The sequence below is a fragment of the Talpa occidentalis genome, unplaced genomic scaffold, assembly GCF_014898055.3.
Source record: "Talpa occidentalis isolate TD23 unplaced genomic scaffold, MPIMG_talOcc4v2.1 talOcc4.11, whole genome shotgun sequence".
In the NCBI taxonomy this organism is placed as follows: domain Eukaryota; kingdom Metazoa; phylum Chordata; class Mammalia; order Eulipotyphla; family Talpidae; genus Talpa; species Talpa occidentalis.
The window spans coordinates 51,191,543-51,216,446 of record NW_023601104.1 but is presented as its reverse complement, the minus strand read 5'-3'; the positions used below and the strand labels follow the sequence as shown (position 1 = coordinate 51,216,446).

Sequence of the window (24,904 nt, the reverse complement as noted above, 5' to 3'; positions counted from 1 at the left end):
ATTCACTCACATTGCAAAACAAAACACTTTTCAGCTGTTTCATGCATTTGTACCTTGTGCAACCTATACATATATATACGTGAATGTTCATAGCACCTTGTGTATTTCCTGTTCTCTTTCTTTTCATTTGTCAAGTCTTACCTTCACTGAAATCAATATTACCTTCTCCTTTAAGTTTCTCTCTTTCTGCAATCAGAAGTAAAACTTTCCTCAGTTTCAATGGCAGTTTTGTTACTTCAAAAAATTTTCACTTCTATTGTATTTATTTCCCAGGGTAGACTATGCAGTTTAATTCATTTTCATCTATTATTGCCATATACTTTGTACATAGAACTTAATTACAAGATGAATGGATGGATGAATTTATGATTTGATGAATTGTATAATTTTTATGTTTTACAGCCGAGAAACACACAAGATTGCAGTATTTTATGTTGCTGAAGGACAGGAAGACAAACATTCCATTCTCACCAATACAGGAGGAAGTCAAGCATATGAGGAATTTGTAGCTGGTCTTGGTTGGGAGGTATTATATTTTAATTATATCAAATATTTTATTTGTATTTGGGAGCAGAGATTTTATTTCTGATTTATTTTAGAAGAAACATTATAGGAAATTCAACAACATAACAATGGGTTTGTTGTTTCTGCCTTACATCTCATCTGCAAAGACAGTAGCAGCTGGGATTTTGAAAAGAAAGGTGTTGATATATGAGACAGTGTTTTGTCAGAGAAAACTAAAACTCTTTAGGTTGAGAAGAGCTAAATTTTCATCACATATGTGGCCCAGTAAACTAGTCATCTTTAAGATAAGACTGTCCTTAGGGTTATATCAGCATTTTCTAGGGGGATGTTGACATGATTAGTTTTGAGGAGATTAGTTTCCACATCCTCCATTTTACTAAAGTTAATGCCTGAAAACTCTTCTGCAGTCTCTTACTACTCCTTATCTATTCTTCAACTTTGTAAAAGGAAAAGTATACCACTCACACAAATCCTACATTGCCCCAAAGGGTTTAGCACCAAAAAAAAGAAAGGTAACTCATTCAAGATGCCATGTTCCTAAGGTAGAGTTCCTGACAACAAAGCAAGAAATACTGAAAGGTTTATGGCACTTTGTTATCCTGGCAACCAGTTCATGTAAAGATTCCTGTATCAAATCTGTCTATCTTAAATTATAACTCAAAAGCAAACTATTTGTCATAGGGATTTGTATTAATATATTTATTTGTATTGGATTAGTATCTTTATATTTTGAAAACAAAGTGAATTTTGATGTGACTAATTTGTCATTAATAGCAGACATATGTATTGTAGCAGTAAAATCTCTAAGCTCTAAGATTTTGATGAAAATATATTTAAGGCACTTATATATCTATAATATACAATACACTGGAAGTAATATATTTTGCAACAGTTTAAACTTATGAAAACTTGTGTTACAGTTCTTAATAATAGATTCTCAAAAATCTTGTAGAGAGTAAAATTGCTGAAGATTATTGCATTAGACTGTAAACTCATAGAAGGGGCAGACATTATCATCTCATTGATTTTTCTTTTTAAATCTCAGTGCTTTGCAGAGTCTCCAGTCCATAAACTGTTGCATTTGGTATATAAGTATTGGTGACAGCAAGGGATATTTGAAAAAGAACAGCAGATTAGGAAGACTCACATTTAATGCAAAGCAAAATTACGTGGTGCTGACACCAAGGATAGACATTTAGATTAATGGAATATCGATTAATGGAATAGAATTGAGAGTCTGATTTTCAACACAGGTGCCAGGACCATCCAATTTGTTGGAAAAAATCATCTTTTCAACAAATGGTGCTGGAACTTGAATAGCCACATGCAAAAAAATGAAGTTGGACTCTTGTCTCACACTGTGTACAAAAATTAACTCAATGAATCAAAGACTTAAAAGGTAAAAACTGTAAATCTCATAGAAGACAAGATAGAAGTAAATCTTCATTACCTTAGGTTTGGCAAATGATTTTTCCCCCAGCTTTATTGAGATATAATTGACAAATAAAAGGGATTTTCAGATATGACACTAAAAACATGAGAAACAATGGAAAAAGATAAATTGGGCTTCATCAAAATTTAACCTTTTTTGTTTCAGAAGGTGCCACCCACAGTGTGAAAAAGTAACCCACAGAAATGGAGAAAATACAATAATTGCAAATCATATATATAAGAGACTAATACCTAAAATATACAAAGAGCTTATACAAATCAGTAATTAAAAGACAAACCAATTGAAAAATGACCAAGTAAACCAAAAATGACCTGAATAAACATTTCTCCAAAGACATACAAATGACCTATGACCACATGAAAAGATGCTTGGTGTCATTATCAGAGAAATGCAGATCAAAACCACTGTGAGATAACACCTCACATCCACCATGATGGTTAGATTAAAAAATTCAGATAATGACAAGTGTACACTAGGATCTGGAAAAATAAAAACCATCAGTAATAATGTAAAATCATGTTTCCGCTGCAGAAAACAGTTTATCAAACAGTAAATCATTGAATTACCATTTGGCCAGAAATTCCACTCCTATATATCCAAGAGAAATGAAAGCATATGTCCAAGTAGAAACCTGTACATATATATACATGAATGTTATTAGCAGTATATTCATAATAACCAAAAGATACAATGCCATTGATAAATGAATGAATAAAACATGGTGTATCCTTACAGTGTAATAGTATTCAGTCATAATGGGCATGAAGTGCTATAATGTGGATGTTCCTTGAAAACAGTATGCTAAATGAAACAAACTCACACACACCACATATTAAAGTCCATTTAAATGAACTATCCACAGTAAAGTATATGTATAAGGACAAAGTAGTGTTTGTTTAGAGCTGGTTGGTGGGGTGTAGTAAGGGAAAATTGGGATGATAGCTAAAGGGTACAGGATTTCTTTATGAAGTAATGAAATGTTCTAAAATTGACTGCGATGATGATGATTACCTGTGAATATACTAAAATCCATAAATTGTACAGTAGAAATTTCTGGGAAGACCAAGTAGACATACTCTCCCTATTCTTCACAATAAATATATCATAGCCTGGACATTACATATAAAACAAACATAAGGCTGAAAGGTGGAGAGAAGAAAACAGACCAACTAGAATCTTTGGGACCAAGGAATGACATGACGGTGAGTTCACAGAGTTTACTTTTGCCTCATATTATCCCAGATTTGGAGCTGAAGAAGCCAGCAACCTGGAAACATCAACAAGCACAGACCAAATACACTCAACAAAAGCATTTTTCCTAGCCAAAGGACCAGGAAAGGAGCAACCTAGAAATACAGGAAACATGTAGACTATAAATGCTGTGTCTCAGCCAAATACCACAGCATAAGAAATACCGTGATCCCCATCTTCACTCAATGACAACGGTCAATTTGGGAACCCAGACTTTCACCCTCACAAGACCATAATGAAGCATGCCCAATACCACATCAGAGTAGTATCAGAAAACATCAGAGAAAGCCAAGTGGAAAGCCAAGACTTACTTTCATCTCTACTAGCTGATCAACAAATCCCCCATATATATCACTGTATCACTGGAGACTGTATAGGGAGCCTGGAAGTCAAACCCCATCTGCAGAAATTAGATGCCCTTCCTTCCCCACTAGGGTAGTGTGAGAGGAAGCTTAGTGGAGAATGAAGCTTTTTATTGTCACTTAGCAGTAGTAAGACACCCTATTTCCACCTCACAGTTATGAGGGTCACCAGTTATGTGGAGACTATACTTCTCTTTCTACCTACCTATAATAAGGCAGGAGCTGAGGAACAAAATAGCCAGCTAAAACTGAAGTCTTAAATAAGAGTAAGAGTCTCATAAAATAAAAATGGTATATGCTTTGATCAAAAATCATACCAAGAACCAGGAAGATATCCAGCTAAATGAAAAGATAATAGATGCCAGCATACAGATGACGATTCTAACATGATCATGACGGAAATGCTCCAACAAGCAATTAGGAATATAGCTGAGACAGATGAAAGCTAGGAAGTCTCAGCAATGAAATAGAAGATACAAAGAATCACCAAATGGAATCCTGAATTAAATAAAAGATTCAATGTCCAGCAGCAAAGTCTGGTGCAGATAGAAGTACAGAAGAAAAGAATCTAGAAGATAGAATGGTTGAAATAAATATGAACCAAACATCTGGGGCCTGTCGAACCATGCTAACATTCCTGGTATCTGAGTGCCAGAAGGGAAAAAGAAGTTGAATCTGAAAATTACTTGCAGGAATAATGTTGAAAACTTCCCAAATTAAGCAAGAGAAATAAAGCTATAGATTGAAGAAACTGTACAAAACCCAAGAAATACAAAGGCACATCATAAATACACCTCTGAAAACTAAAGAAAAAAATCTCTATCTAGAGAAAAAATATTCCCCTTATCTATAAGAGGAAAGCAAACAGAATGATAGTAAATTTCTCATCAGAAACTATAGTTGCAAGAAAGAAGTAACATAATATTGTTCAGTTTCTAAAAGAATAAAATTTCAACCGAGAATCGCATATTGTAGGAATGAAGCAAACCATTCTCAGATGAAAGAGAGCTTAGAGAATTTGTTGCCAGCAGACCTACCATAAAAAAGCCATTAAAAGTTCTCTGAACAGAAAGGAAATTATAGAGGGAACCTGGGAACAATAGGATGAAAGAGCATGGCAAGAAAAAATACACTATATTTCTCCTCTTGAGTTTTCTTAATTATGTATAATAGTGAATATAGAAGTTATTTCACTATCTTAAGCATTTCTAAATGTAATGTCATTAAAATATTCATGTCAATCACATTACAAATGGGAGGGTAATGACATAAAGGGGGTAGGGTTTCTTTATTTCAGATTGCTAAAACTGCCATCCGTAGACTGTGATGTTTTATATACATATAGTATAATACCAGGAACAACCATTAAAAGTAGTTACCTAAAGATACATTTTAAAAAATGGAATTCTAGAACATATTCAAGTAATCCACAGGAGGCAGAAAAAATAGAGAAACAAAAAACAGGGAGATCTGAAAGCAAATAATATGGGATATGTAAGCCTGACATATCAATCATCATATAAACTACAGTGGTCTAAATGTAACAATTAGAAATGGAAGAGTGGTTTAAAAAACATGACCCACCTATATGCTATCTGAAAGAAACTCCAAATATAACAAATACAGGTTGGTAGAAAAGTAAAAGGATGAAAAAGCTACATTGTACAAATATTTATCAAAATAAAAGCCAGCATGGCTACATTATGAAAGTAGACTTAAGAGCAAAGAAAATTACTTGTGACAGAGACACACTATATTAACAAAAGGATCAACCTAACATTAAGACACAGCCATCCTAAATGTGTGTGCAGCAAACACAGAACTGCCAAGTCTATGAAGCAAAGCTTATAGAACTGAAAAAGAGGTCTCCACATTTAACATGGTAACTTACTCCCTCAACAACCAAGAGAAAAATTAAACTGGACAGAAAATCAGCAAATCTATAGAACAATTCATCAACACCATCAACAGACAGAATCTAATTGACATAAATAGTACACTCCACCCAACAACTTTAGAACATTGACTTTTATCAAGTGATCATGGAACATACCAACATAAACCATAAAACAAACCTCAGGAAGTTTAAAAACCATTGAAGTCATACAGTGTGTTCTCCAACAGTGGTGGAATCAAACTTGAAATCATTAACAGTAAAATAAACAGAAAATCTCCGAAGGTTTCCATACTTTTTAATTTCATTTATATAACATTCTTGAAAAGATAATTATAGTATAGTGAAGAACAGATTAGTAATTGCCAGTGTTAAGGAGGGGGATGAGTGGGAGGGAAGTTGATGGGCCACAGGGAACAGGCAAGGTGGGCATCTTTGCGGTGATGAATTTGTCCTGTCTCACCATATCATTGTCAGTATCCTGGTTGTGATGTAGTTTTGCATCGGGGAAATCTGGGTAAAAGTTACATGGGATCTGTTATGATTTCTTACAAGTTCATGTGAGTGTATAATTATCTCCAGATAAAAAGTTAAATTGAAAAAAAAAAATTGAGATCAGCAAGTGTTACAAAGGGTTTGCAGCAAACAAGCTAAACTGAAACTTTCTCCATTATATAATCTCCTTGGAAAGAGAATTGACCTGAAAATAACTTTCTCACTGAAACAAAAGAGAACAAAAAAACATATACTTAGATACCATTTTTCACCTATCGGATTATTAAAAACCATAAAATTTGGTAATATATTTGAGAGAATATGGGAGAAAAAGGCACTCTCGTATACTGTCAGTGCCCTCTGTGGAGAGTAATTTAGTAATGAATTTTAGAATTGGAAATGCATGTGTGCTTTGACTTAGTTCCATTTCTGACTCTGTCCTACATTTACTTTCACAAATACAACATAATGTGTACAGTGTTAATCGCTGCAGCATTGACTGTAATAGCAAAAGATCAGAAATAACTTAAATATCCTCTAAGTAGGGGGCTACTTCTATGAGACCATGAAACCAAAAAAATGAGGAAACTCTTTACTTACTAATAAGTATTTTTTAATGTATATTAAGTACAAAAGTAAGATACAGATCTGTATATGTGTGTGTGTGTGTGTGTGTGTATACACAGAGCACACACATATATAAAAGAATTTATATGAAGAACATTTGGAGGGATATTTAAGGAACTGCATTCTGAGAGGAGAACTGGGGAGATATATGGAAGAAAGAGCTTTATATATCTTTTAAATTTTAGTTTATATGAATGTAGTTATATGTCAGAATAATTTTTTTTTTAATAGAGGCATGTTATTTATTTATTTGTTTGTTTGTTTGTTTTGTTTATATAAGCACTGGGTACAGTCAGAAGCACGGGAGGGTGAGAGAATTCACCAGAGCCAGAGCGGGGAGCAGAGCAGGCAGAAGGACCCAAGTACACTGCTGAGGGGAGCAGCGGGCAGCAGGAGAGGTCTGCGCGCCATGTGGGACCCTCCTCAGGTGGCCAGGGAGCAGCCGGGGATCGAACTGGCATCGCAGAGGCCGCGGTCAGCTTCGCAACCCAGCGCTCAACCGCTGCGCCACCGGGGAGGCCCTCAGAATAAATTTTAAAGTACAAGTGAGATAAGCTTGTTGTAACAGCTTGGAAACTAATTTGTTAATGTTTAGCCTTTAGCAACAGATAGTAATACAGATTTGAGACATGTTCAGTTGACATGGTGCAGAGATTTGGCTTTATTCTTCCTTTTATTGGATGTTCAGATTTTATTGTATAAAAGCATATGCAAAAGTATTTTCTGTGAGTGGAGAGATACAAACATTGTTTGAGTTTTCTTATTTCAATATTTAATTTTCTGCAATGAACAAAAGACTCTATTGTATATTGCACATGCCTAGGGCCCTATCATCTAATCATTAACCCTGGTATTAGCATGTATTTTATTTATAACTTAGAAAAAAGATATTTAAATATATTTACATTGATTAATTTGTAGTTAATACATTTCAAGTATACATTCTACATTTTTACATTTTTGTTCTGGACTATGATAGGTATTATTAACTACAAAGTCATTTTTGCTGAATAAAATGACACTGTTAATTAATCATTTTACCAAAGTGACATTACCATTTTAACTTTCCCCCAAGTCATTTCCAGTCTTGTTTTGCCACTTGATTTTTACTCTCTGGCCTTGGTGTTCCCTACAACCTTTATAATTTACCATTAACACCTAGTATTCTAAGAAAACATGCATAACTCACAGCAGTTGATTTCTTTCCTAATTAACGCCCTACTAATTAGGGATCCTCAGATACTTAAGAAAAAACTAGTGTGAACAGAACAGATCTAACTTAATAATTCTGGATCAAGCATTAGTTGATAATGTGCAAAATACTATGTTCCTTATGTTTTTGCAAAGTAAATATTTGAGTCTTTTTCACTAGTGAGTTTTTTAGTTTTGTTTAGTTAAGATTATGTGACTCTTAATTTTTCTAGGTAAATCTTACAAACCATTGTGGTTTCATGGGAGGACTACAAAAAAACAAAAGTACTGGATTGACCACACCATATTTTGCTACCTCTACAGTAGAAGTTATATTTCATGTATCAACAAGAATGCCTTCTGATTCTGATGACTCTTTGACAAAAAAAGTAAGTACTGAGGGAAAAAGTGCTTGGAATTAAGGAAATACATAAAATACCTAATTGAGTAATCTAATTGATCAAATGCTATTTCTGAATACTCTTCATACAGTTCACTCTTCATACAATTCTATCTTCAGAAACATAACAATATGGTTGAAAGGATTCACCTTCAAGTAAATGGGGATATGACAAATGGAAAAACTTCTGTATATGTTCAAACAGGTGAAATTATATTTCAAGTTCCTTGATATTTGGATAGATTAATGTTCATATTGATTGAGAGGTGGGGGGAAAGGAAATTATTATGAAACACCTAAAATATAACATGCTTATCATAAATTCTAACTAGAACTAATATAACAGGTAAAATAACACCTAATTAAAGTTTTACTACCTCAGAATTTATGAGGGCTATAGTAGAATGGTTTTGATGGCCCAGGTCTTTGAAAAAGTATCATTCTAGTAACCACAGAGACCTCAAAGTACAGTTGTGTATATTCAATCCATGTTTGTTTTCATTAGCAAGCAACAATTTTAAAAGACCATATCCAACATTTATTTACCTTTTCTTCCTCTTCTTCTTCCTCCTTATTTTCTTCAGAACTACTAAGCAAGTAATTTTTTCTTAAAGATTTATTTATTTATGCATACAAGAACTGGGGTGTAAGCCAGAGGTGTAGGGGGTGAGAGGATTCACCGGAGATAGTGGAGAGCAGAACAGGCAGTTCCACTGAAATACACTGCTGAGGGGAGCAGCGGGTGAATCAGGAGAGGTCCACTGCCCCAAGTGGGTAGCTCCCTGGCTGGCCGGGGATTGAACTCATGCTGCAGTATAAGTCAGTAATTTAACCAAATTAATGTCATCTCTCTTTTTTTGATACTCTGTTGTCTGATGTCAAAGCCCTGCATACTTTGTTAAGAAACTATGAAAACAGTTATTCACATACTCTTTTGAAAAGGAACTTTAGAACTCTCAAATATTTTATAAAATAAATTTAATGCCCTTGATCCCTTTTATTTACATTTTGTAATATTGTTGAAAATTGCCTGCTAAATAAGTAATGGTTACATATGGATTCTAGTTAGATTGAAATGAGTCGTAAAGGCGAAGGTAGTTGATAAATGTAGGAAGACGTAGGAACAAGTTTACTATAAAATTTCTTGGCCTGTAGTTTTTAGAAGTTCAAAAATGAGCTATGAATACTGACACAAAGGTGTCAACTATATCCTTACAATTTTCTGCCTGCTCTATCTCTAGTTTCTGATAGAAGGATATTAGCATCTCCAACTATAATAGTGAATTCTTCTCTTTCTCTTGCAGTCATATTTGCTTTTGCCTCACATATTTTAAAAATGTGTTGTTGGGTACATACACATTAAAGACTGGTTATGCCTTCTTGGAGTACTGCGCCTCTTTAGCCTTGATAACTTTCCTGGCTCTGAAGTCTGCTCTATCTGAAATTATACAACTACTTCCACTTTTTTTATGGGTTTCAACATGATATATCCGTCTCATCCCTTTATTTATTATATTTTTTTTAAAGATTTACCTGTTTATGCATACAAGAGCTAGGGCATAGGCCAGAGATTTGGGGGGGTGAGAGGATTCACCAGAGACAGAGCAGGGAACAGAATAGGCAGACTGACTGAAACACTGCTGAGGGGAGCAGCGGGCGAGACAGGAGAGGTCTGCTGCACCATGTGGGTCTCTCTCTGGCCGGCCGGGGATCAAACTCGTGCCGCTGCAGAGGCTGCGGATTGCTTCATAGTGCAGTGCTTAACCCTTTGCAACACCAGGGAGCCCTCATCCCTTTATTTTTAATTTATATGAATTTTTCTATTAAAAGTGGTTCTCTTGTAGAAAACAAAATCTGGTCCTTTTTTTTACCCCCCTGCTCTGACATTATGTTTTAATTGGTGTTTTTAGACCATTGAAGTTTAAAGTGATCATTAATATTGTTGAATTAATATCTATCATATTTGTTTCTGTTCTGTTTGTTGACCTTGTGATTTATTCCTTGTGTGTGTATGTGTATTTCACACTTTTCTTACCTTTTGTGGTTATAATTGAATGTTTTATAGGATTCCATTTTCTCTCATTCCTCAATATATCAATTATACTTCTTTTTAGACTTTTTTAGTTGTTAACGTGGGGTTTAAACTACGCCTTTATAGGTAATCAGAGTCTGCTTTTAAATAATACTATACTATTCACAGACATTTTTAAGTATCTTACAATAGCACAAATGCCCAATTCTTCCCTCCTGTCCTTTGTATCATTGCTGTCATTCATTTTCACTTACACATAAGTATACATACACAAAAGTATAAGCAAATGTGATTAAATGCATTGTCGATATTACTTTGAACAAACTGTTATCTGTTAGAGTAATTTTTTTTTACCTTCATTTATTGATTTGTCAATGCATTTCCTTTCTTTGTGTAGATCTGACTTTCTAACCTGTATCATTTTCATTCTCTGAAGAACTTTTAACATTTGGGGGGGGGGGTTGTTTGTTTTAAAGATTTATTTATGCATATAGAACTGGGGTGTAGACCAGAAGTGTGAGGAGGGGCGAGGGGTGAGAGGATTCACCGGAGAAAGTGGGGAGCAAATCAGGAAGATCTACTGATATGTACAGCTGAGGGGAGCAGTAGGTGAGACAGGAGAGCTCTGCTGTGCCATGTGGGTTGCTCCCTGGCTGGCCTGGGATTAAACTCATGCTGCAATAACTGGCGATAGCTTGATAGCGCTGTGTCTTTAACGCCTGCGCCACCAGGGAGGCCCCGAACTTTGAACATTTTGTAAGGCAGGTCTATTGGCAGAGAATTCCATCAATTTTTATTTGTATGAGAAAATCTTTATTCTTCTTTATTTTTGCACTTTAAATGTTTCACTCCACTTCTGAATGCTTGGATGGTTACAGAGAAGTCAGATAAAGTTCTTATCTTACTCCTCTATAAGATTAGTTTTCTCCAGCTTATGTCAAGATTTTTTTCTTTTTATCTATGATTTTCTGGGAGTTGAATATGACTGTCAAGTTAAACACTGTTTCTTAGTCCACCCCTTTGGGTGGAGCAGGATGACTCTAGAGGGTTGAAGTTGGGTATTTCCCTTTCCCCGTGGAAGGATAGAAAGAGCTGGAGTTGCATATTTCTCCTACCCGTAGTAGGTTAAAAATCCTAGCATATGCCTCCATAGTTGGTAGTGGTTTCTCCTGAGGACAGGCACTTTTGATAACAGAACGCTGTCATATATCCTGATGGTGACTCCACCCTTTCCCCTGTGCAAGCATGAGCAGCTATACCATGATATAAACTCAGGATTTGGTAGATCTCCAAGTAAAATTCACAAAAGTGTGGGGACCTCTCTGTGATTAGGTATCACTGGAGTTTTTCACACACAGTTTTGTCCATACTGATCTCTTGCTAATTGTCAATTCCAGTTTAGGATTTTCCTACAAAGCTTTCTGCTCTGGTAAGTTATTACTCTCCTTATTTTGCTATCTGTCCAATGATTATCCTATTATCTTACTTCTCTGATCTATGAAGATTAGTTGATTTTTCAGTTTGTTTTGCTTTTTGCTGGTTGCTGAGACAGAGTGACAACTTCTAAGCTCCTTAACCTGCCAGACAGGAAGTTGAAAGTTTAGAACTTCATCCTCGCAAACAGAAACTGTGCCAATGTTTTTAACTCCCTGTTTCCCCATCACCCCAAACCTTAGTAACTCTGTTTTACTTTCTATCTCTAAAAATTTGCCAGTTTTAGGTACCTCATGTAAATTCTTTTTTGTTTGCCTAATTTTACTTAGCCTAAGGTTCATCCTATGTCACACTGTCATCCCTTTTTATGAGTAAGTAATACTCCATTTTGTGTGTATATCACATTTCATTTATCCATTTGCCTGTAGGAGCACTGGCTTGTTTGTACTTTTTGGCTATTGTGAATAGTGCTGCAGTGAACATTAGGGCGCATGTATTTCTTTGAATTCTTGTTTCAGTTCTTTTAGGCATATATCTAGGCATAAGGAAATCGTATGATTATCTTTCTGAGGAGCTGTCATACTTTTCCTTGGTGACTGTGCCATTTTATATTCCTACCACAATGCATAGTGGTTCCAAATTTTCCACATCCTTGCCAATGCTTGTTATTGATCATTAAAAATGTTTTTATTTAGCTATACTAAGTTCAAAGTGGTATTTCAGTGTGGATTTGATTACATTTCCCTAATGACCAATGATGCTGTATATCATGTCATTAAATTATGCTAACTATTAACCATTTATATATCTTTGGAGAAGTATCTGTTTGGCTCTTTTACCCATTTTTTAATTAAGCTGTTTATATTTTTGTTGTCACGTTGTAGGAGTCCATTACATATTCTAGATGTCAATCCTTTTTTTAAAAAAAAAATTTTTTAAAGATTTATTTATTTATACAAGAACTGGGGTACAGGCCAGATGCGCAGGAGGGTGAGAGGATTCACCAGAGACAGCGAGGAGCAGAACAGGCAGACTGACTGAAATACACTGCTGAGGGGAGCAGCAGGCGCGACAGGAGAGGTCAGCCGCGTCATGTGGGACCCTCGCCCTCTGGCTGGGATCGAACCCGCACTGCAGAGGCTGCAGACAGCTTCACAGCGCTGCTCTCAACTAACTGCGCCACTAGGGGAGGCCCTCTAGATGTCCATCCTTTATTAAACTTATAATTTGCATGTATTTTCCGCCTATTCTGTGGGTTGTCTTCTCTCTCTTGAATAGTGCCCTTCATTGTATTTAGTTTTAGCTTTTACATTTAAGCTTTGGAGCCCATTTAGTTAATTGTTACGTACAGTGTAAATACAAAGGTCCAATTTCATTCTTTTGTATGTGACTATACAATTTTATCAGCAGATTGTTGCTGTACTTTTCCCACCCTTGAGTTGAATGATCTTAGCACCTTGTCAAAAATCAATTGGCCATCTATGCAAGAGGTTTTTTTTTTTTTTCCTAAGCTTTATGCTGTTCCATTGATCTACATGTCTTTTTGTTTTAATTCATTAATCACTAACTTTGTAACAGTTTTGAAATAAGTTTTGGAAATCTTACAATGTTGTCCTTTTTTTAGTTTTTTGTTTTTTTTTTTTTTTACTATTCAGGGTCTCTTGAGGTTCTTTATGAATCTTAGGATTTCTAATTTCTGGGGGAGGAAAACCTGTTTGATTTTGATAATTATAACATGGTATTTTTAGATCACTTTAGGTAGTATTGTCTTAACAATATTAAATCTTCCAATCCATGAAGATGGGATATCTTTCCATTTATTTATATAATATTTAACTGCTTTAGCAGTGTTTTATAGTTTTCAGTAGACAGCTGAAATTTGCTTAATATTGCCCATAAGTACTTTATTCTTTTTGATACAGTTGTGAATGAAACAGTTGACAGAGCAACTTAAAGAGTTTCTTTGGGTGAGAAAATTTCAAAATGTCATCTCTTTCACATGTGTAGTACCAAACAGTATAAAAGTCAAATATATCAAATGCTTAACTATATAATGCAATATTTTGGACTGTATGGTTCTCATTTTCTCAAATAGTAATTTATATCAGCTTGAGTAAAATGTAGTCTATCAAGGTTGGGACTGAATTGATTCAGTCTTTACATAAATCAGTAGAAATGAAATATTTACCTGATCTCATAATTCAGTGTAACTATTCTAAACTTTTTGGTAAAAATAAAAAAAAAAAATTTAACATTTCTCTGTATTCTGAGTTTTCCTTTTATCTAGTATCTGGCTTTTATCCTTCTGCTCCTCATAGTCCTAGTATGTAAGATTTTTTAAGTAACAGATTTATATTTTAGTCCTGTTATATATTTCTTTTAATAGAAGGTTAATGTTTAAACTTAATCATAGAAACCCGTTGTCTTATACCAGTTCTCCTGAATAAAAAAATCACTTTCTGTATTGGTATTTTTTCTCCTGAATTTAATAAATTCCACATTAGTGGTAATAAGTTGAGGCCTAGAACATGTGTCCTATTACAAATGAACAATTGGATATCATTAGGTTGTCCCCCTTTCCTTTGTACATATATCTTTAGGTGTGTTAATCCATTCAGTAGACACATTAATGAGCCCTGGTTGAAGTGTAATATTGGAGGAAGTAAGGCTTGTTGACCTCAGCATGGAGTTTAATACCTCTGATTAAATTAGATAGTCGACAGTCAGTATAAAGAAATAGCCATGCCTCCAGCAAGTTAGAATTATTTATGACTCTGATTCTTTGTTTTAAACTTGATAGTGGAAAATCATCTAGATCTATTTTATAGAAACTAATATTCTCACTTTTTATTTAAAACATCATGTGACTTTATAAATTATTTTATGCATTTTATTTTCTCAGAATGAGAGATAAAAGTCCTTGAACTTATTTAAATGTAGCGTTTTACTTCTTTTGAAAAGAAGTTTTTCAAGACTTAGAATTGTAGCAGCAGCATTTTTACAAAATAGACTACAGTTTTTGAACAAATTAACCAAACATTTAGCCTAACAAAGTACTCCCAAAAATATTATCCCACCATATCAAAATCCTGATATAACCCCAGTCCAACCCATGTGTTCTATAAATTATCTCTACCTGAGAAAGATTGATGGAAAATGGTTAAAAATAATTTCCACTTAACTGAGTTTATTCACCCCTAAAAATCAAAAGTGCTGCAAGCATTGGTATAAAGTGTTCACAGGAGCCTCTCTCATTTCCTCTATCCCCTTGTTCTAACCACTTGCTGATACTCTGCTTCATAGGTGACTGAATCATCCTTATAGGAGTTTGATAAAGATCAAGTTGAGATAATTGTAACATACTTAGTTGGACTCTCTAGTCTACCTTTCATTTCCTGGACCCCCCAAAAGAGGGGAAAGAAGCATTTTATTTAACTCAGTTTCCTCTGAAATACTTTTAGTGTAATGGATAGCAGTTCATTTTTTGTTTTGAAATTTGGTCCCAAGAGTTCCACAAACGAATGTGTTTTTAGACTAGCATGGCTCAATTTTAGTTTTAGATTTTATTTTTCTTTATTTTATCTGCAAATAAAATATACTTTTCCTACGAAAGAAATAATTATAGTCTGGAAAGTGAATTTAAAATAAGAGTAAGGAATAATAACAAAAAAATTTCACTATTTTAGTGAAAGTGTAGTAGTACTAGAATAGTAATAAGTTATATAATGGTAATAGGTGCTATGAAATTATACTCATGATTTCAATCCCAAATACAGAAATTAATCTTACCATAAAGAATCATATTTTAACATCATAGGTTCTACCTTTTGTCACAATTTCTGTACATGTACTCTTGATGACAAGAATAGAGGATAAAGGAAACAAGAAATGTAAATGATTTATCCCATCACTGTGAGTAGTATAATTTGAATGATATGGCTGGGGCTTATTGCACATAAGATAAAATTCTGATTTTTCACTATGCCTTCAGTGTCCTCAGTGATTGTGCCACCTGCCTGCCCGCTTCTCTGATCTCATCTTTTCTCAGTTTTATTTTCATTTACTACAATCTGGCTTCACTCTCATTCTAACTTGCTAATATGTTGAGCTCATTCCCATCTCAGGGACTGTCTGTAACTGTTCTCTCCATTTGAAATGCTCTTTCCCCACGTCGTCATTCTACTTTATTCTCATTGTTCTGTTTTCAGACTCAATGACAGTTCCTCACAGAGACCTTTCCAGACTACTCTAGTTAAAGAAGCTCCCTCTACCTAGTAACACTATCACACTATTCTATTTTGTTTTCTTTATAGCACTTATCACCATGTAAAGTTATCATTTTTGTATGTTTACTTATGTGCTCTCTGTAGAATATAAAGCTCATAAGGACAAGGACACTGTTCTCATGTCTATTGCTGTATCCCCAGCACTTAAAACCAGACTTACTGATATTAATAAAGGTTTGTTGAATTAATTACCATTACCACAGCTACAAATCAAAAAAGCTATCTCTAAATAAAAGCAACTGCTTTATATATGCATGTCTGGAAAGATGGGGGAAAGAATGAGAGTTTGAGGCAGTAATACTCACTTTCAGTTCCTGCATATGCACCATTATGTCCTGAAGTAACTGCCTAACCTAATTAAGTTCTATGCATTCTTTAGCTTTAGTTCAAGTACCTTTTGGATAGGTTTTGTCATTTTTATTCAAACAAGTATTTACATTAAAGCATTATCTGTATCTTTAATTATTCATTTACTGTTTAGTTATTTTATTCTATTTCCTCCACTGGACTTCTAGCTTTGCGAGAGCAATGATTACATATTTTTCCTCACTGCTATGTCAATAATAGCCAGCACAGTGCAGTTTGTCAGCTGTCCAAAATTGTTAATGTGTGAAAGAAGGTGGAGAGGAAAGAGGGGAGGGAGGAAAGAGAGAAGGCCTTTTAAGAACTCATGAACCAAAAAAAAGAAGAACTCTTGAACTAGTAGTATCTGACCTAGGGCAACAGGAGAAATAGGTAAGAAAGTACTCAAAAAAGTAATATAATGTTTTTCTAAAAACTAGAGAGCTCATTAGAGATGTAGTAAGGAAAACAGAAATTAAAGATTTTCAGGTTTTGACTGAATAATAATACTTGTAGGTACTTTTAACAGAAATGGAAAAGTTAGAGGGTAAGGTGATTTTTGTGGAAAGAATGATATAGTGACTTTACATGAATTCTAGTCTTCAGCTCCAGATGAATGATATTTCTTGGACCTGAGGAAATCTAGAATTGACTCTGATAATATTGGAAAATGAGAGCACTGCCATAAAATAGGGAAACATCAGATTTTCATAAAAGAATATGGAACAGGCCACCAACTGCAAAAACCACCAACATTCATGAACGCCCATATCAATGCCTGGCAAAATAGGGTTATTAAACAGATGGTTTGTGAGCACTTAATGAAGTAGTGATCACTAGGAGCTACCTTGAGCTCACTATATCAAATCACATCAAACTAATTTAATTTGTTTTAATATGATTACTAGATCAGGGAAGGCCGTAGACAGTATAAAACATTTAATTCATTTGTTGTGGACAAGTTGAAGAAATGTTGTCTTAATAATAGTTCAGTAAGGGGCCTCCCCGGTGGCGCAGCAGTTGAGCTCTGGGTTGCGAAGCTGCCCGCAGCCTCTGCAGCGCCGGTTCGATCCCCGGATGCTCCCTGGCTGCCGGAGGAGGGTCCCACATGGCACGCAGACCTCTCCTGCCGCCCGCTGCTCCCCTCAGCAGTGTACTTCTGTCTGCCTGCTCTGCTCCCCGCTCTGGCTCTGGTGAATTCTCTCACCCTCCTGTGCTTCTGACTGTACCCAGTGCATGTATAAATAAATAAAAATAAATCTTAAATAAAAATAAAAAAAAATAGTTCAGTAAGTATATTCATGACTAGTTGTGTAATCATATCTAAATCACATAATTAATGAGAGACAATATAGGGAGGTGGTTAAAATATGGTTTCTGGGTTTCAGTTCTGGCTCTCCAGCTTGCTAGTTAAGTGATCTTAAGCAAGTTACTTTATCTTCTTAACCTTCAATTCTTCCCATCTAAAAATACTGGTAATAATAATGATACAATAATAATGATACTTTGTAGCATTGTTATAGAAATTAAAAGAATTATCACAAAGTCCCCAGACTAAAAATATTTTTATTATAGCAATATGTTTATAGCAACATTTATGAAAATGTGGATTTTTTTTAAACCAGGATGAGCATCTGCAATGGCATCCCCACTGACTTAACCCACAACTGCTCCATTTGACATTATTATCCAAAACCTAAACCAACACACAAGAATTTAACTTTAAGAATAATCCAAATCTGAGAAAGACAGCTAACAGAATCAGCAGAATCCAGGCTAACAAAAGATTTTGATGGGCTTAAAGATTATTTGAACCTACTAAGGTAAAACTTATTTAGAATAAATATAAAAATCCTCTCTTCAGTTCTAATTATACCTGCTTAAAAAGAACCTGCTTAAGGAAAAAAAGCTTAGGGTTTCAGTCAACTGCAACTTCCATTTGAGCCAACGTTGTAAAAGTGCAGAAAATAATTTAGTGAACCGAACAAAGAGAGTAGTAGTTCCACTATGGTTGTGTTAGTCAAAGCATACATTGATAGTATATTCTGTGCCAAATATCACAACCTAATAGAAGCATCAGTACCTTGAGGTAATAATTTAGGATAATGGGTAGGTTTGGAAGCTATGTGAAAGAGAAACTAAGGAAACTTTTAACTTGGAAAAGAAAAGTTAAGATGTAGGTTAGACTGATTTTCAGATATCCTGGAAAGATTAATATATAGAATATAGATTGAATTTCTTTGATAAGACTCATTTTGGAAGAAATAGCTTCAAGAAGGCAGATTTTATTTATTTTTTATTTAAATATTTTATATAATTCTTATATCTTTTTTCATCTTTGCACAATGTATGCATTTTCATTTTGGTTATATTCCCCATACAATTGCACCTCCCCCCTTATTTTTACTCTAATCAAGAAGGCAGATTTTAACTTAGTATAAAGAATGCTCTAAAGATTATAGATCTTTAAAAATGAATGGGCTGATAAGCTTCAAACTTTAGAAATATTCAAACAGAGGCAGGATTACTTGTCAGGGATTTTATAGTTGGAGTTCTTCTTGTGTGTGGGAAATTAGAGCTTGAGTTCCTCCCAGTTTTAATATTCTATAATGTTGAATTATATTTCACTCTATCTCATAAATTAATAATGGTAATCTGTGGTCTGTGATACCTGTTATTACTTCAGCAGCAGTTGAAATAAATTTAAAAGTATAGTTTGGTTGACACTCATTTTAATAGACCTTTCCCAATCACTTTTCCTCTGTTTAAGAAGAAATTGGCATTGAGTGCCCCTCAAAAACAAATGTAGGTAGGAACTCAATACATTTGTCAAGAGAACTCCTGTTTTTTAACTTAATTTCTATTAAATGTTAATCTTTATTATCTATTAAAAAGTTTCAATAGTCTTTCAAAAGTTTCTAAGATATTTAGAATGTCTAGCAATTTCTTAACTTGGATTTATAATATAACAGGTTTAATGGGCATGAAGATGTAAAAACAGGATGCCCTGACAGCATATGACAATTATTTTTAGTATTTGAGTATAAATAAGGAATGTTCTAGAATCTTTCCCCTTAAAATGTTTGAGCATTTTCAGAGTATTTTTGTTGTGTGAATGGTTCTGTACCAGTAATAATGTCTTCATTATAACATCTTGATAAAATGTATTGTTCTTTTCCTATTAAACTTCTATGACAGACTTCTAATACTCAGTGGTAGATATTGATGACAAGCTTTGATATAACTACAGTTGCCTTTTTTTCTCTCGTTTCTTTAGATAAGTGGGCACTAGAAATTATAGATAGCTTTGGCAAGAGTTCAAGGGTTAATGTAGCAGATAAATAAAAGGAATTTTCTGTAAATTGAGACCTGCATTATTTCAGTTGTCTTGTCTTTCCTAACCTAACTCATTTAATTTTAAAAAGTAAATACTTAAATTCTTCCTGACAGTGTGCTCAGCTTTTACTATCGTTTATTACTTCAATTATGCTTGATATCACTTAGACCAATCTGCCATTTGGAAATCTCAGTATAGCCTGGAGCTTAGTATTAGATCTGGCTGCTATTGTAACATGTACAGCATATGACATTAATGTATCAAAATTAGATTGGATCATCCCTCCTGGTTAAATTTATTTCACATTTCTTTTGTATTCAGTTAACATAAACCTATTAAGGAAGCTGACACATGGGGATGGTTGTATAGGAAGGATATTTTTAAAGTATTTTGATTAAAAAATGAAATTATAGAGCCATGGCTTTTCTGAGTTGTGTAATCTTTTTGGGTTTTTTAAAATGTCACAAAGCTCAAATCCTGCATTTATATCCTTCAAGGTATATGGGGGCAAGGGGATGTTGAATTAAAACTTAAACAGTATTTTGATATTTGAGGCCTGCCACCATTTAAAGCAATAAGCACGTTTGTTTTCCAAAAAGCAAAAAGAATTATTTAATCCACTGACACCTAAAAAGAAGTCTTCCTTTAGAATAATAGCTGACTCTTATAATCTGTGAAAGTATGTGAGAGAACATTTCCTGTTTAGGAATACAAATTTTAAAGCTCAGGGAATTACCTTGTATTTTTAAAAACTTAATGACATTCATAATGATTAGGATTTTCTATATAGATTGATGTTGGGATCTTTAAGGACATTTAGAACTGGTTCTTGGTCTTATTATTCATGTTCCTGTTTGACTGATATACTCTCTGTTCAGAAAAATACACAAATAAATTTTACAGTTTTCAGATATTCAGACCTCTTGAACCCAGGTTAAGAATTCCAGGTTAAAGGATAACAGAAGAAAAACTTTCATTAATTGATTTAATTATTTTGTTTAAATACTCATTTAACTTTTTTCCTACCCTGTTGTCTTTAAGCCAAAATTAATTGCATATTTCAAAAAACAGAAATTGCCTATATGTTGGCTTATACTGAAAATATTGATGACATTTATTCTACTTTTCTTATCCAAACTTACCCATTTACAATGTGTTCAGTTACATGAAAGTAATTGTGAAGCTGCTGTATACCGAAAATGAGCCCATATGTTTTCAGGCAGAATCAATAAATATACTAAGTAAATAAATTTTATGTAAAAGTACATGCTATAATCTGTGAAGAAAGCACAAGACTAATGATTATTAAGTGCATTTTATAATTTTAATCATAATGTCAGTGTTCTCTAATTGCCGGAATTACCTTTGAAGCACTAGAAATATTTAAAAACACATCTTGAGAATCTGGCAAATCTTAATGTTTGAGCATTCTATTTGTCTTCTATTTGTCTCCAATTCTATTTGGAAGAATTGTTTGAAGTTTCATAGGCAAAGAAAACCTGGAAATAAATTGTTAAACTAGATACATCAACTTTTTCTTACCAATTTATAAATTACCTATTTCTTTTACTTCTTTTAGGCCATTGCAGTGCTCATTAGCACTCCCATAGAGTGTTCAGGAAAAAAAGAATTTCAAATCAGTTGCTTTTTTAAAAAACACTCTTTTAAGTCATCTTTTAAAGGTTTGAAAAATGGGTGCAGTTGTTAACAAAGAGTATTTGGACTGTGTGAATTTAAGTATTTTCTCTCTTTTCCATTTACTGTATACACAGTTGAATATTATCTGGTCTTCTGCACTGTCTCCTGATAATTTTTTTTTTTAAGATTTTATTTATTTATTTGTACAAGCACTGGGTACAGTCAGAAGCGCGGGAGGGTAAGAGAATTCACCAGAGTCAGAGGGGAGAGCAGAGCAGGCAGAATGATGAAGTACACTGCTGAGGGGAGCAACGGGCGGCAGGAGAGGTCTGCATGCCATGTGGGACCCTCACCTGGTGGCCAGGGATCGAACAAGCGGTGCAGAGGCTGCTGGCAGCTTCGCAACCCAGGGCTCAACCGCTGCGCCACCGGGGAGGCCTGTCTCCTAATAATTTTAAGTGTTTGTGTTTCATGTGTTGGGGGAAAAAATGATCAAATGAAACTTTTTAAATCAGTTTTTTATTCCTTTCCTTTTAACGTTTTTATAATATGTTGTCAATAGCTATATGACTATACCCTCATGGCTTTTGCAAAGCACTATAAACAATTTTCTTGTTTTTCCAGTTGAGACACTTAGGAAATGATGAAGTACACATTGTTTGGTCAGAGCACACTAGAGATTATAGAAGAGGCATTATTCCTACGGAATTTGGTGATGTCCTTATTATAATATATCCAATGAAAAATCATATGTTCAGTATCCAGATAATGAAAAAACCAGAGGTAAGAGTTCCTTATATTTTTTTTTTAAGAGTTATTTGTTTGTTTGTTTATTTATACAAGCACTGGGTACAGTCAGAAGCACGGGAGGGTGAGAGAATTCACCAGAGCCAGAGCAGGGAGCAGAGCAGGCAGAAGGACCGAAGTACACTGCTGAGGGGAGCAGCTGGTGGCAGGAGAGGTCTGCGTGCCATGTGGGACCCTCCTCCAGTGGCCGGGGAGCAGCCGGGGATCAAACCAGTACTGCAGAGGCTGCGGGCAGCTTCGCAACCCAGCGTTCAACCACTACGCCACCGGGGAGGCCCAAGAGTTCCTTATATTTTAATAATATATTTTGAGTTCTAGTAGGTTTATGAGTTTCTTCCCTTCTTTCGGATGGATTAGACTAGGTATCAAGTTGTGGAAAAAGGTGTGAGGAGGGGAGCAGAAAAAGACACAGACTCTGACAACTATGTGAATTGTTTAAGCCTGGTTCAGAAGGAACTAAAACAGGATAAATAGCAAGAAAATGATCAAATGGGAGAAGGGTATATAGTGCATCGTGGAAGTTCCTTTATACTAAGCTCACAAAGAGACTTAGCTGTTATTAAGAGTGTGATTGCAGTTTCCTAGAAGACATACTAACATGTAATCATTCTCTTTAGAATACAGGATCATATCACTCCTCTGTTTTTAGTTGATACATCTTATTAAGGGAATATGATTATTTTATTATTATTTCATGTAATAAAAGAGAAGTCTACAAAGTAAAAAAAAAATTGTTTTAGTTGGATATATTATACCATAGCATTGAAACATGTTGTTACAGAAGTATTTTTTTAGAAAATAATAAAAATTCAGTGGAGAGTAAAGATGAAAAGGCACCCAATGGACTATATGTTGGAAGACTGTGGTGGAGAATTATGGGTGACTTGGTGGGTGGGTGGGCGTGACCTGGACCTATACCTCTGAATCATAAACAGTGTTGTAAACTGTGTTGTAAACCAGTGTTACCTCAATTTTAAAAATAGTAGAAGAAAAAATGAATAAAAAATAAACATTAAAAATGATAGTATTTTCATGTCTTTAGTTATTTAATCGACTATTTTTTATTTATAAAATACCTACTTTTTGATGGTCATGAATCTTGAAAATTTTTTGAATTGTATTGCTTCCCATATGGGAATTTAAACTTACTGCTGGGATTGTTTTAAGGGGTCACCTAAGCCAAGGGTCAGCAAACTATGGTTCATTTTCTATTTTTGTACAGCCTGCAAGCTAAGAATGTTTTCACACTCTAATGGATTTTTTTTTTTAAATCAAAGAAGAATATACAGCAGAGACAATATGTGACCACAAGACTAAAATACTTTGTTACCCACAGTTCATGTCCCTGCCTTCAGCTGCACTGTGTTCTAACTATATTCAAATATTAAAATAGAATAATTTTTAAAACTGTCAGTTATCTGATGAAAGTGAAATTGTCAAAACAGTTTTTTCTAATAAACCATGTAATAAAAGTGTCTTAGGATTCTGTAGTAAAACAAGAATCATGCAGAAATGATGAAAAACTAACTCACTGCCTGTATATTTGTATTTTTTCCTGTGTTTGCTAAATGGAGGAAAAGAAATATATTTTTGGTGTTGATTTTTGTCTACACTTGAACCTACAGAAATGTTTTAATTGGCAGGAAGTTTATATTATTTAGTTATATAAAACACATAGTTCTTTTTGTACAGATACTCTAGACCTTTGGCAGTTTTCTGTTTGTTTAGTGTCCTAACGTGAATAACCCATCATGGAAAAGAATTGAATAGTATTTCTACTTAAGAGCTAAGGAGGAAGCAGAAACACTTTTCTATGCAAACAGTGTCTTGATTGCTCTTTATTTACAAACCTTTTCTCAGTTTTAGTGTTAAATTATCTTTCAATTTCTTAATCAGGTTCCCTTCTTTGGGCCACTTTTTGATGGTGCTATTGTGAATGGAAAAGTCCTACCCATTATGGTTAGAGCAACAGCTATAAATGCAAGCCGTGCTCTGAAGTCACTGATTCCATTGTATCAAAACTTGTATCCTTTTTAATAATGTGGTCTCTACTCAAATATATGTCTGCTTTCCAAGGTAAGTATCTTTTCTGTTTCATTAGGATTTTTATTGTTTATTGATGTATACATGATGGAGTTTCTCTGCAGTGTTTGAGCCATTATGATATTTGAATGATTTGTTTTCTTTTATATATGTTTAATAGTACTTATTTTTGGTTGGAATTATAACAAGAGGCTTCTCGTTCAGTTGGAAGGCATGAGTAGTATCAGGAAACACTTCTGAGAAATGTGAGGATTAAACCAGTCTTGAAGTAGCTTACTACTTCCTTAGCTTTGAAGCCTTGGGCAAGTTATTTAACCTTTTGGTCCTCAGTTTTCATATCTATAAAATGAGAATGGTGACAATATCTAGTGATTGGGCTTATAGGAATTGAGCAAGATAGTATGTGTAAAGTGCTTGGAATGGTTCTTAGAACAGAGTATACACACAGTTTTAATTTTGAGTTCTAATACTCTTTTTTAAAAAGGATTTCTATTTTCCATATACTTTTTATTTATGATTAAAAACAGTTCAGTTATTTTTATTTTACATAATAAACTGTAGATGTTGAGCTTTACAGAGAAGACTAAAAAATATCCTATGTTCTATTCCACATGAAATGGATTTATCGTGGATAAGCCACATACATTTTCTTCTTTGGGTAAAAATTGAAAGCAATCTGATTCCTATGTAATTTCTCATGTGGCATGTTACATTGATTAGGTCTAATGACATATAGCATTTTTTATTTGTGGCGGTTTCATTTTCACTTAAGTCAAAACCTTAGATT

General features: G+C 34.3%; 1 protein-coding gene across 6 annotated transcripts in view; it reads left to right on the top strand.

Moving 5' to 3' along the window:
• The window catches only part of RALGAPA1 (Ral GTPase activating protein catalytic subunit alpha 1), a 199,357-nt gene that overhangs the window by 147,871 nt on the left and 26,582 nt on the right, over positions 1–24,904 (top strand). For all 6 annotated transcript variants that reach the window (XM_037503217.2, XM_054689860.1, XM_054689853.1 and 3 more), the window contains 4 exons: positions 403–526; positions 8,032–8,187; positions 21,892–22,050; positions 23,971–24,098. In XM_037503217.2, the coding sequence (XP_037359114.1) occupies positions 403–526; positions 8,032–8,187; positions 21,892–22,050; positions 23,971–24,098 (567 nt within the window). The remainder of the gene's footprint in view (positions 1–402; positions 527–8,031; positions 8,188–21,891; positions 22,051–23,970; positions 24,099–24,904) is intronic.